Raw genomic sequence first — 13,100 nt, 5'->3', positions numbered from 1 at the left:
ACACCTGGATGTTTCTGTGGTAAGATCAGCACATGTACAGAGGAACATGGCTTCCAAATAAGGCATTATAGCACACCGTACATGTCAGCATTTTGTTTAAGTTCCAGCGTATGGCAATGCAACATGCCATGGATAAAGCCGTTACAAAAGAAACCTGTTAAACGCAGTGTAATGCTTAGTTTAGCGATGAGTACATGTTAGGTTTATTCAAGCATGCGAGTAGAGGAACAATGCATTACAGACGTGGGGAAAGGTTGCATTCTGTGACGTACACTACAGTAGTTGACCAGTTTTATTAATATACATGTGATAGTATTAACAACATCATTAATCATCAGTGTCCATTACTGGCACAATAAATGCATAATGCTGTAGACAGTGTTCTCATCTACAACAGTAAACTTCTCACAGAATAATGACATCATATTTCTAAATCCACTAAAAACTGCAGATTTGAGTCTAGAGTCAGGAGCCAGGTGTGCCCTTGTCTCAGCACCCTCAGTGAAAAGTGCACTGAATGAATGTGTAAGATGGAAAACTACAAGCACTGTAAAATCACTGTCCTCTCTGCACTCACACACTCACCCAAAGGAGAGTTAAAGACAGTTTTTTTGGGTGGGGGAATTCATTTATTGTGTACATTCTCTCTAGAATAGTTCACTTATAATTTTGTAAGAAATACTTCAAACAGTTACAGTATAAACTGCTTAAACAGGTAAGAAACAGAAGATGTGGGAAAGAAAGGCAGAACAATTAACAAATATAGCAGTAGTTGGGAGGTGGGGGGTTCTCCCAGAACCATGAAAAACAGATAAGTAATGTACTGAGATTTCATCCCCAAATAAAAGTTACAGAACAACACATAATGGTCAAAAAGATGAAAAAGAAAACAGTACAGAAACAGAATGGTGAATAAAAGGTATTAGAGGTCACATGTCATAGGTCAGTCATACTTCATCTTCCAACCATAATTAAAGGACTGAAGATCCAATTCCACCCCACCCCTTTAGGTAAGTAGCACCAATTTCCAGTTCAGCAATGCCTCAGGTTTCCAGAACTCTGGGCTCTATTAGTCCTGGCAAGCAATGCAATGGGGTCAGACTTCACATCCACACATCACACTGTCAATCACACAACTGTCCCAATACACTCCTGTCACTCACAGCATTGAAAATGCCACTCGGTCTCCACAGGCCTACTGGGGGTCAGGGGAGTTGCAGGAGTAGGGATCAGGTGGTAACAACAGCCGCAGCAGCAGCAGCTTCACAGCACTATTCTGTGCCACTTCAGTGCAGAAAACAAATCCGTGTTTACAATAAGTGCTGGAGGTGAAACGTGAGTCTAAACGGGGCTGACACAACTGGGTACAGCTAGACTTCACTAAAGCCACAGTCTCGCTCGCTCTCTCGCTCGTTCTCTCACAAGAACAACTCATTCTCTCTAGGTCGAAGGCACTTCATAATTCTCACTCTCTCTCGCAGAGGCCTGGCACCACTGTGGTGTCACTGCCCTGTCCTTACACACGGTCAGCTGGGATCTTTGGATTTAGGGATGACAGGTGGCCCTCTGGTGGCCACCAGTCGGAAGTGCGCCAAAGTGTGCGTCAGCCGGGTGTGCTGGTGGCCAGCACCTGCTGCATCTTGTCGCGGGCACGGGCGTAACGCAGCACTATCTGCTTCACGTGTTCTTCCTCCTCACGCTGCAGGATACGCAAGAAGTTGTGCAGCTCTGGCACGGTGAAGGCATCCCACTGTAGGAGAGGGGGGAAACAAAAGTAAGTAAGTAAAATGTGCTCTTTCCTTTGCAGGAGAAACAAAAGGCTGGCTGCTTCCTGTACTCACGTTGACCTCTCCTGTCTCATTCTCCTTCAGCACCAGGCTGAGGGCCTTCTCACTGGGCCCCGCGCACAGACGCAGGAGCAGCGGCCGCTCGTCATCACCCAGCTTCCGCAGGTACACTGAGAGAGAGGAGAGAGGGTTACGCATCACACACATGCACACACACGAATGCACACACATATCCTCCACAGCTATACTGAGAGAGAGAGAGAGGGTTACACCTCACATGCACGCACGCACGCACACACACGCATACACCCAACCTCCATAGCTATACTGAGAGAGAGGGAGAGAGGGTTACACCTCACACATATGCACACGCACGAACGCACACACATATCCTCCACAGCTATACTGAGAGAGAGGGAGAGAGGATTACACTTCACATGCACGCACACACACGCATGCACCCAACCTCCATAGCTATACTGAGAGAGATGGGGGGAGAGATCCATGGACGGAGTGTAGCACAGTGGGTAAGGAACTGGGCTTGTAACCGAAAGGTCGCAGGTTCGATTCCCGGGTAGCAAGGTACTTAACCGAAATTGCTTCAGTATATATATCCAGCTGTATAAATGTTTACAATGTAAAAGTTGTGTAAGGCGCTCTGGATAAGAGCGTCTGCTAAATGCCTGTAATGTAATGTAATGAGAGAGAGAGAGAGAGAGAGAGGTAAAATTAAGACACAGAAGCAGCTCAATCTCTTCAGGTACACTATAAGTATGTAAGTGAGAAACAGAAGGGAAAGAGAAATGGGAAGAGAAAAAAACAAAGCAGAGGAAGAGAAAGCCCCAAAACATGTTCAAACAATGAGAAACAAAGAGGGCGTTTCATAGAAGCATACACAGGAAAGCACCAGTCGCCCACTCACTGAGCAGAGGGAGAGTTCAGCTCTATGGAAACAGTACACTCAAGCAACCAGGGACATGACAGAGGTTTGGCACAGCAGCAACTTCTAACCTTATTTAAAATGACATTACACTCACTTAGCAGGCGCTATCATCCAAAGTGACTTACAAAAGTGGAGGACATCAGTGAGAATAACTTAAGAAGGCCCATGTCATCAATACACATAAAGCCAGTCAAACAAATCAACATTTTCACAGGCTTTATCGCACAAGAGCTCAGGATTTAGAGCTATGGGAAGTTGAGTATCGTATCTATACGGTTTTCAGGATTATATTTTATGTTGTGTTGTGGGCATTACCATGTGTGGTATTTTATGTTTCAGTGTGGTTTGCTAATGTGATAGATCAGTATTACAGGTGGTATGTTAGTGTAGGTCGTGGCAGGTGTGGCTTGTCAGCATGCTGTATTGAGTATGGCAGGTGTGGCCATGTTTTAGTGTGCCCTTTCATTATTTTCCAAGTATTACTGAAATGAATGAAAGCACCGGACCGGCTGACCCACCTTGATCATGGCGCTCGCTGCGCTCGAACAGGGCGAATTTGCGCGGGTTATCCACCACAGTGAACTTGTTGAGCAGCGCCTCGATGACTTCGCGAGCCCGGGTTCGCGAGCTGATGTGCAGGTGCTTGGCCGTGTCCTTGGGCAGGTAGAAGGAGGTGCGCCGCTTCACCCCCGTGGCCCGCCGGCCCCCCTCCTGGGGCGCGGTCCCCTTCCGCGGGGGGGGCACGGACACGGGCCGCACCAGCTTAAACTGGACCTTAATGAAGCCGGTGTAAGAGCCGTCTTTGTTCTGCAGGAGAATTCAATCAAACAAAGGCATACAGATCAGGCTGCAGAACTAGAGCGATTAAGAACGTGTTCAAAATTAAATGTTATATTTATATTATATTCTCATGATGTGTCGTCTCAGGATTCCAAGCACATGCAAGGGTGTGTTTTTACTCACAAGGGCCATGAAAAGGTTGCTGTTGATCTGCGCGTTGTACTCCTTCACTTTCTGCTCAATCTCACTGATAGAAAGCTCCTGCTTCCTCCACTCGATCTGCTCATCCTGACCATGAGAGAGAGAGAGAGAAGGCAACGCTTATTCACAAAGCCTTCATACCGTAACCAATTATTTTTATGGTCACTGAACTGACAGTGAAGCAGACAGATAGACTAAACCTGCCAAATTCTCTCTACATTTTAAAGAGCTGTACAATGTGTGAATTCAAGTGTCAGACTGAACACAGATGACTGATACAATCTCTACCACTGGCCACAAGGTGTCAGGAGAGGGCTTTGCTTGGATGGGGCTGCAACCAGAGGAGTGGCACTTACTTGCAGTTTCTTTTTGAAAAACAAGCCTTCACATTCTGAAAAAACTGGTTTCATAAAAAAAAAAGCTGTCGGCAACAGAAAAACATCTCAATTTTCCATCACTCACGCTCCAAGTCAACAACAGGACAAAGAAAAAATAAAACAAACGCAACCTTCCATTCAGTTAAAGTCAGCAAAATCATTCAAATTACACATTCAGCTACTTGGTTGATGAGAACACCACTTAAATTTCAGCTAGCTAATAAAAAAAGCATTACTGGTGTTTTGGGACTTTTATGTTGTCTTCAAGAACCGCCAAAAATATTTTTGGAGGACCACATATGAAGGAAGGTCAGTTGCTCCCAGTAGAACCAAAAACATTCTTTCTCTGGGGCTGGTATCCACGGGCCTGCTGTTTGGAGACCTTGCTTATTTACTCGGCCCTGTTGTGCATGCTGGTATCGCTCCCAGAAGACCCAGGGCGATTATGTGCCCTGGAAACACAGGCGTGCGCAAACGGAAATGAGGAGGTCAACACGCGATGGAAAACTGCGCACATCCACATGGGACAGAGCACAGTGACACGTGTGCTGGGAAAGACTAACGAGAGCTGAAAGCCAGCTAATGGAAGGAAGACTAACTTTAAATAAAACACCCCAGAGTCTTTAAGCTCGTGCACCTCATCTCTCAGATCCATTACACTGCTCTGGAGCAGGGCTAAAGCTTCCTGGCTGGGAAACTACCAGAGGCGTTCAATTAAACTCGATTCCAGGCCCTAGGTTAGTCTGTGCTTCATACACAAACACAAAATCGTTATTGTAACATGACCAGCCCAGTCTCTCCACTCTGTCTGATGGCACAGATGTCCAGGGCCCTGTGGGCGTTGAGAAACGTCGCGTGATACTCTGGTCATGCGCATCAGGTTAAGCCGCTTCCACGGCACACACACACACACACACACACACACACACACAGTCATCCCCTTTCAGAATCTCAATAGACAGCGCAAATTCAGCCACTCACCAGACCTGACCTTCTGAACAGGGCTGCTTTGATTACATTCAGAGAATCAGAAATGCCTCCATACGACATTTACAAAGGAGTCACAACCATTACACTCTGTCTATGTGAGTGTGGGGGGTACAAATCTTCTCTAAATGAAATCCCATTAAAGGACTCTTACAAGACATTCAGCCTCATTTTAATTAGAAATGGACTTTTGACTATTGTTCAGAGAGGAAACGCCAGAGCTTTATTTTAATCTCTGTGGCTCGGAGAGGTTTACAGGGCGAGCCAGAGGATATTGTTGGGGTGGGGGGGGGGGGGGGGGTTTTAGGGCGTGTGGTGGGGGGTGGGGGGTTTCGACAGACCTCCCCTGGGGGTGTGCACACGACCGTTCCTGCTGAGTTTAATCAGGAGCTGGGGGAACGGGGTCAGTGTGAACCCCGATACAGCACTTATCACATGAGCAGCTACCCCTGCCATCAAGCACCAGATTAATGCTGTCACTGCAATCCCTTTCTTCACATTTCTCACAAGCCTGTTGATGACCCCCCCCTGCCCTAGAATCACGCGTGTGCGTGCTTTATTAAATTTCCCAACGGGAGAGAGACAGACACTGTCTGAAACCCCATTCATCAATGTCCTCCACAAGGCAGGGGTACAATTCACACCTCCAGGGGGAAAACCTGTTATAATGACAGAACACTTTGTCAGAGCTCTAAAAAAAAAGAAAGGAAAAAAAATCCTGTACAAGAAATCATATTTATAACCTTGAGTCACCCCACCGCAGCATCCATCCACCCACCCACCCACCCCAGTTTCACATCTTGAACATTGAGCTAAATCTAAAAGGCAGCAAGATCAAGCTCAGTTCAAAACTGAGATGAAACGCTGTGTACACTGCCAGATCTGACAAGACTTTGTTATGAGAAACACAATGCTAACATTTATTTGCTTTTATAGACTTAGCAGAACAATGTGCTAACACCCACATGCAGACAATGGAAGCCCTGCAGTGGAGCCGTGTTGCATTTTTATGACTGTGTGATAGGCCAGGCTTTCAGCAGGCAGCCGAGAGCCCAGTGCTTGCTTCTGGTATCCGATACGAACACCAGCGCCACATACACTCCGCTGACCCCAACATGAGCCCCAGCTGTCCCACCTCCCCACACACTAGAGCCAGTGAACAGACCCTAACCGCACACCGAGCCGAACATACAGCAAGGCGACAGTAAAACACTGGGTTCCTGTGAGGGGCTGCCACTCATAACACAGCTGCTGTAACGCAGCGCAGCCATGTTATTTCAAGGGAAGTGTGTTTAATGGCTGGCGGCGGTACAGAATGCCGGCTGTCTTCTCCACTTCCTGAACACATGCGCTGCGCTTGCTAAGGGGGATTACGCGGGACGCTGGTGTGCCAGGCTGCGAGAGTGCATTTGTTGATTCCTACACAATCCAGGGTAATTACACCCATCATGAAATTATATGATGGCTGGATTTGAGAATCTATGCGGTAGAATTAAAAATGCAGGATATCAACCAGCGTAATACAATAAAAGAAAAGATTTTGTCACATTATCTGTGGCCTGCCAGTGCCTTCACATGTGGTGCAACTACTATACCGCATGCCTCAAAGAATGCTGTAAAAGCTTACGCATGACACACCAAATAAAAATGAATTGTAGAACACTGGCTCATGGGGCCTGTGGGGGGGGGGGTGGGGAGTGGGGGATGGGGAGGAAGCGTTTCCTGCATCTAGACTGCCATGACAGGACGGGGTGGAGAAGACAGAGGAAAATTTACACTTAGTGCTAAACCGGTAGACATAATCCACATATTCTATATCATGGTATTAATATTTGTATGCCAGTGTCCATAATAACAGTGCTATACAATTTCACACACTGCATTTTACACAAGCTCCATTAGGGGTAGCAAAATCGCTCCCTAATGCTAATGCAGGTCCCTCTACACCACTTTCTCTGCACACAGAGGCAATAAAGCACCCCTGTTTTAAGGACATTTGTTATTTCTCCCCATTTACAGAGATGAAATACGATTCCCCAAAATGTGTCTTTCCCCTCCATTGAAATCAAGCCTATTTATAGCCAACATTAGGCAAAGATACTCCACCAGAGACAATGTGTTACAATGAAACTGGCCTCAATGTATACAGAAACATTTCAGTTGGTTTCATCTACCACTAAGCATCTCATATTGTTTTGAGTCATGAGGTGGAATAACAACAAACTATCCCTGAAATGTAGGTTCAATAGAACCACAGAGTTCAGACAACGGTCTCTAAACCAGGCAAGAAACAAGTACAATGATATTAGAACTAGGTCCACCTCCCAGCCATAGCCCTGAACATGCATTCCTTCTACTCAACCCTCTCCACAGGGTTCTACTGTTCTAGTTTTCTACATCAGCAAGGCTGTCTACAGTAACAGGAAACATTTTTAGTGGAACGTCACCAGTCTCACTTCTCTGAAACGGTTGAGGTTGGCTTTCCCTGACTCAAGTAAGAGGACAATTCCAGACAGAAGAGCAAACCACATGCTATGTCTGAGGCCTACCACAGCATCTAGTAAACTATCACAATAGTGCTATCACTAAGATTTTAACAGAACGGTAACAAGTTTTTCAATCAACTAATCATTATTGTTGGGTAAATTTCTTAGTTGCATTCCATAGTGGAGCAGGTTAGAGGCAGCCACTGATACAGTTCTTAATTGTACCTTACTCATGCTAAAATATGAGTACATCCATCTTACTCAGCCTCACATAGCAGACTTAATGCAGATATTACACCGGCATCCTGTCTGAGCCCCCCACCCACAACTCCAACCACCACTCACAACTTTCCTTCTCTCACTTTCCCACAGTAGACCTGAGCTCCCTGTTGCATCAGACTCCACACTTCCTGTCAGCATGGCTTAGCATAGAAAACTATGATCTCATTGGTATCCAATCAGATTCCTTGGCTCCTCCCCCAGTGTGAAACGGGAGGTGCCGTGCGAAACCGTGCTGTTCTCTGCCAAGTTTGTGGCTACTGCATTCCATATCTCTCTGTGTTAATGTAAAAATAGTCGGTCAGATGGTCTCTCACCCTCCCTCTCCCTCCCTATGCCAGAGACGTTCACAATGCCTCCCTGTGTTTTACCAGGACTTCTGAGACACATACAAATCAGCAACGGTCTTACAGTTACACTGCACTTTCTGTCAGTTACACGGCTGTAAGGGGAAGTCTATATGTCATATATTCTGTCAACCTCCAGAGGCCTTACTATTATTACCAGGTTTCTCTTGTGTTTTCCTGATGAGCTGACTCACAGGTGAGCACACTAGTAATCATTTACTGTAATTTCATGCCCCCCTCTATACAGTCATGTCTCCCAAATTCAAACATTAAAGGGGAGGAAAATCCAAGCTATGGATTTTCAGCCATATCTGCAGCAGATAATAAATTTCACCAAAGAAAAATCCTCCTGACATATGGTTGTGATGTCAAAGACACTTGGACAATGGGCATATACAGGGATGGCATTTAATACTTCAACTAAGATGGCTCCACCTTCCGCTACACTGCTAAAGCCTGACCACACTACAGGACAGAGGCCAGGGACAAACGTGCGTCCCTTCCAGGGCCCAGAACAAAGGCCGACTTCCCCCTGACTGCCGAGTCCTAGGCCAGCCAGGGATTCAGACCGACAGGGTGGATCTCTGTTTCCTTCCCCTGGCCCTGGCCACTTCTCCTGCAGCCCCACACAGCAGGAATAAGAGGAAGGCCAGTGTGTCCTAGCACAAGAACAAGTGGAAGTTCTCCAAAGGAGTGTCAGCTGCATCACACAAATGTCAGCCAAGCCTTACCTTTTCCCAAACAATTTATAGACACAGGACAAGCCTGTCTTTATTCTCTGTCTAAACTTGTACTGTAGGTACAAACCCTTTGCCTTAAAAACTGAGACACTCTCAGCTGAATAAACATGCAACTAACAGCCAGGCTATTTTGGGACCATAGGGAAAAATCACTAAAGCCAGCACTTTTAATAGCTTTTCTCAGTCACCGTAGGAGCTTTCCGCAGGCTGGTCTGCGGTGCTTACAAAAATGTCTATTTTCACGAAAGGTCACAGCTGGACATTGAAATGCACTAAACAAAAAGATACAAACTCTAGTTTATAGAAATAGTTTCTAAGTTTATAGTAATTATGATTTGAAATTAAATGCAAAATATGACAAATATCACACAAACTGCTGCCACGAAGAGCCATCAGTATCACCATTAAATAACTCCGTGTAGAAAACAAAAAGGTGACTAGGATTTCAGAACTTAGCACAGGGTATAGAAAAAGAAAGAAAACTGCCATTTTGGTCGCAGTATTCATTTTTATATTCAACAGTATGAGTGAGAGTAGCAGATGTCCCTGGAATGAGTTAATAGGAAATGGCACTATTCTAATGAGCAAACATTGAGAAACATTCTGCATCGGTACAGATGTAGGGTCCATTGTTGTTTTATGTTGAGTTATACTTCATACAGTTCTTTGTGGGGATAGGGTGTGTCTGGGCTGGCTGTCAATGACAACAGTATTTGTGCACTCACACAGATAAGCAATGGCCTGATGGTCATGAAAAACTGTGCACATGATAGGTATTTGTGGCCAATCTAAAACTCTGCTTGCTTGAAGGGACAAATTGTCATTTTACGAAGAAATAACAAGATTAATGAAAAGCAAGAGCAGAATTTTGGATAATGGTCATTTTTTTCAAGTTTTTCTTTTCAGACAGTTGAACAGGGCATGGGTTCAAGGCCAAGACGGGAAGTGAAGAGTTTTAACTTATTTTGTGCTGGAACAGTGGGTGTGGACAGACTGGTCACAGGTGTGCTGGTCATCAACCACCATCATCACTTCAACCACCCCAACCCCCCACCCGAAATGACACACAGTTATGGAAAAAGGATGAGGAACTTGCCACAGGAAACAGCCTGCAGGAAACACGGGTTAAACAAGCTATGGACCAGCCGGACAGTGTGGATGGATTATGCAACTGTATACATGTAAAGACAAAGGCCACTGAAAGCTCACTGAGATTTGGGTTATTTGTAAGCTGAACGGCTCAAACTAAGGCAACGGTCCTGAGATACAAACTGCTCGGCGTTGGTGCAGTTTAGCCCAGCTTATAGAGCTGCAGAAAACAGCTGAGGCTTTCTTCAGCACAATTCATTATATCATAAAAATATACACTGCACACCGAAAGCCAAAACATGATCTACAGACCCAGAAGCATTCGGCTAAAGAGATTCCACACTCATTAACCGGATTACCCTTGCAGTTTGCAGGACAGTAAATATTCCAGTCATGGGATCAATATACAATCAACTGGAAGAGAGTGACTAATGTTAATTGCCACTTAAAGTCAGACTGAGAGATCACGGTAAGGGGGCTCTTTCACAAGGCCTTCACAACTGAAAATGGAGATCATACATAGAAAATGAACGATTGTACAATTGAATAGAAGCCAGTTTTCAGGTGATGAGTGATAAAACTGGAAACAGTTCTCAATCTAATTACTGCAGCTGATTATAGTGATTCCGATCAAAACTAGCAGAAAGCACTACCTTGGCTGGGGGTTTAGATTGTCCTGGATTCTGTTATCAGAACTGGATATTGCTTTTCTTCCTCGCTGACTCCCTTCCCCCAAGGTGTTACTGAGACAGTGTGAGGGGTCATTGGTCATTTGTCACACGTGAAACAAACTCAGGCGAGCACATGCTCCCTGAAATGACATTCATTACCGAAGCCTTTGAACTGATTAAATTACATCAGCACGTGCCAACCACAGTGCAAAATGATATGCAGGGGGCAGGAGCCACAATCTGCACAGGGAGTCTAGACTGTCAAGGAAAACAATTGCAGCCTGGTATTACTCAAGCTGTCCCCTCTAACACAAAGGACGTAAATGAGGGTTCTTTCGAAGGCCAGGGCCCTCTGATGGACATCTGATCAGTCATGATCATCATACAAGAATGCTATATGTTCTTTTGGTAGGGAGAGGGATTATGAGAGGAAGTGCTTGTTCATCTCCCTCACTAAACCTGTTATAAAACACAAGAATCTTAGTGTGTCATTTGTGAATAATGGAAGACCAGTCACTCATAAAAGGAACTGAATCATGAGTCATGCTGAGCTGATGGTGCAACAGCGGGCCTAAACTTGATTCATTTCCGAAACACAAGCCTGCGGGTGAGGGGGAAAACTGTCATGGGTGATCTAGCATAACAGTTTACCATTAAAAGCTGCAGTCTGAGAATTCTCCCTTTCCAATTTGCATTCATTATAATTGCAACAAAAGGCCACATCTGTGTGTTTAATACTATAACAGGATCATCTACTACACTATTCAAATCCCTTACCTCAAGTATCTGTTTCTGTATATTAAAAAAACAAAGGGTCAAACTATGAATGACACTGACACTGTCCGTCCCTACAGTTCTAAACTAATCAATGGCACAGGGTGAAAAATCATATAATTATAGGATATAATTGTTCTTTACTGGATAATATAAGTGAGGAACCTGTTCTGAAATAATAAAAACCTTTTATTGTCTAAAAGATTCAAGAATTACAACCAACCACCGCCTTTTACCAGCAGGTGTGCTTGAATATCATTAACTATAATGCAAAACACTGTACTTTGGATCACATTTTGCAATTTAACTGTAAAATACTGAGTTGTAAAATACTTCAACGATAATATATATCCTAAATTCTGAAGTCTACAACGGTGCATATACTGTAGACTTTTACCCAGGACATGCGCTGCACGGTTATCAGTGAGATGAAAGTAAGGAAGAGATTATATTAATGCAAATTGCACATACAAAATAAGGTCCATTGTGTTAACCATCAGTAGTATGATGCAAATTAGGGAAATTATCAATTTGAATAATGTGAGTACTAAATTATATACCTCCCCCTCCCCAAAGGCGTTAACAGCTGTTGGGTTAAGCCAGACCCAACAAAATCATTGTATTACGGTTTTGCATTGTGCGTGGTCCCTATTTTAACATATTTAAATATGTCTCAAAGATCATATAAGATCTTATGCGAGGAGAATGGGCACATTTAGAAATAGACGATAACAGTAAACATGTCGTAACGACAGCAGCGTTTTTGTTTCAGTTTTTAGTACCAGCCTGTGCCTCACCTTCTCTTTCTTGGGCTTGCGGATGAAGGATGTGCGAGCGGTAAAGTATTGCTCGAATTCGCAGTCTGAGTCCTCCTGACTGCAATAGCCGCTGCTGGTTGTACTTCCCCACGTCATCTCAAAAGAAGGGGTCTGATCCTCGCCGCCGCCGTCACTCATTGCCTGTGTATTCACTCGCAACTTTGTAGCTAACCGGCTCCCAACTTTACTTATATCAGTTGTTGCAGCAAGCTAAATTTAAAACGTCAACTTCTTGTTAGCGCGGTGTCCAAACAGCTTATTTACACGAATAATTTACACATACAAGAGATCCCTGAATGGAAATATTTGGACTGAAAACGTAGGACAATAAATTTAAACAAAATATACAATGTCGCCTATTTGATAAAACTGTTTACAAACTATCAGAGCTCAGAGATCTTCCTGCTGAACGTTCACTCTATCCGAACGCACCCTTTGCCCACGTTGAAGAACAGTTAATTGTCGTTGGGATGTGGGTTTACAGTTCCACCTCTACCCCTCCCTCGTTGCCCCTCCCTGGCCGTTAAGATTGGAAAATATACAAGACCAGGAAGGCCCCTCCCCGATTGGCTGCATAAGGAAATTCCAACTCCCAAATGACGTCACACCCCACCCTTTTCCTGTCCAGGGCGAATGAACCAGCGTGAGGATTTAACTCCATCATGGCCGTTCATCTGAAAATAACATATTTTACATTATGACATTAATAGAACGGGATTCAGAACAGGATTCTCCAAACCAGAACGCACTTAAAGCTCACAATGAGGAAGGGAACAACATTAAAAAACAATAGGAGAAAAAACTAAAATATAAGAAGATAT

At 44.5% G+C, this 13,100-nt stretch overlaps 1 protein-coding gene across 2 annotated transcripts in view; it reads right to left on the bottom strand.

Annotated features, from left to right (window-relative positions):
• Positions 1-606: 606 nt before the first annotated feature.
• The window catches only part of LOC135234069 (ras association domain-containing protein 1-like), a 31,118-nt gene continuing 18,624 nt past the window's right edge, over positions 607-13,100 (bottom strand). The window contains exons 1-5 of one of the 2 annotated variants that reach the window (XM_064298208.1): positions 12,259-12,793; positions 3,694-3,798; positions 3,249-3,537; positions 1,842-1,957; positions 607-1,750 (exon numbers count right to left, since the gene is read on the bottom strand). In XM_064298208.1, coding sequence (XP_064154278.1) covers positions 1,604-1,750; positions 1,842-1,957; positions 3,249-3,537; positions 3,694-3,798; positions 12,259-12,417 — 816 coding nt within the window. In that variant the 5' untranslated portion in view covers positions 12,418-12,793 and the 3' untranslated portion in view covers positions 607-1,603. Of the gene's footprint in view, positions 1,751-1,841; positions 1,958-3,248; positions 3,538-3,693; positions 3,799-12,258; positions 12,794-13,100 lie in introns of those variants that run through there. The other variant, XM_064298206.1, reaches the window with a different exon arrangement.

This window comes from Anguilla rostrata, chromosome 11, assembly GCF_018555375.3.
Source record: "Anguilla rostrata isolate EN2019 chromosome 11, ASM1855537v3, whole genome shotgun sequence".
NCBI lineage: Eukaryota > Metazoa > Chordata > Actinopteri > Anguilliformes > Anguillidae > Anguilla > Anguilla rostrata.
This window is presented reverse-complemented; position numbering and strand designations above follow the sequence as displayed.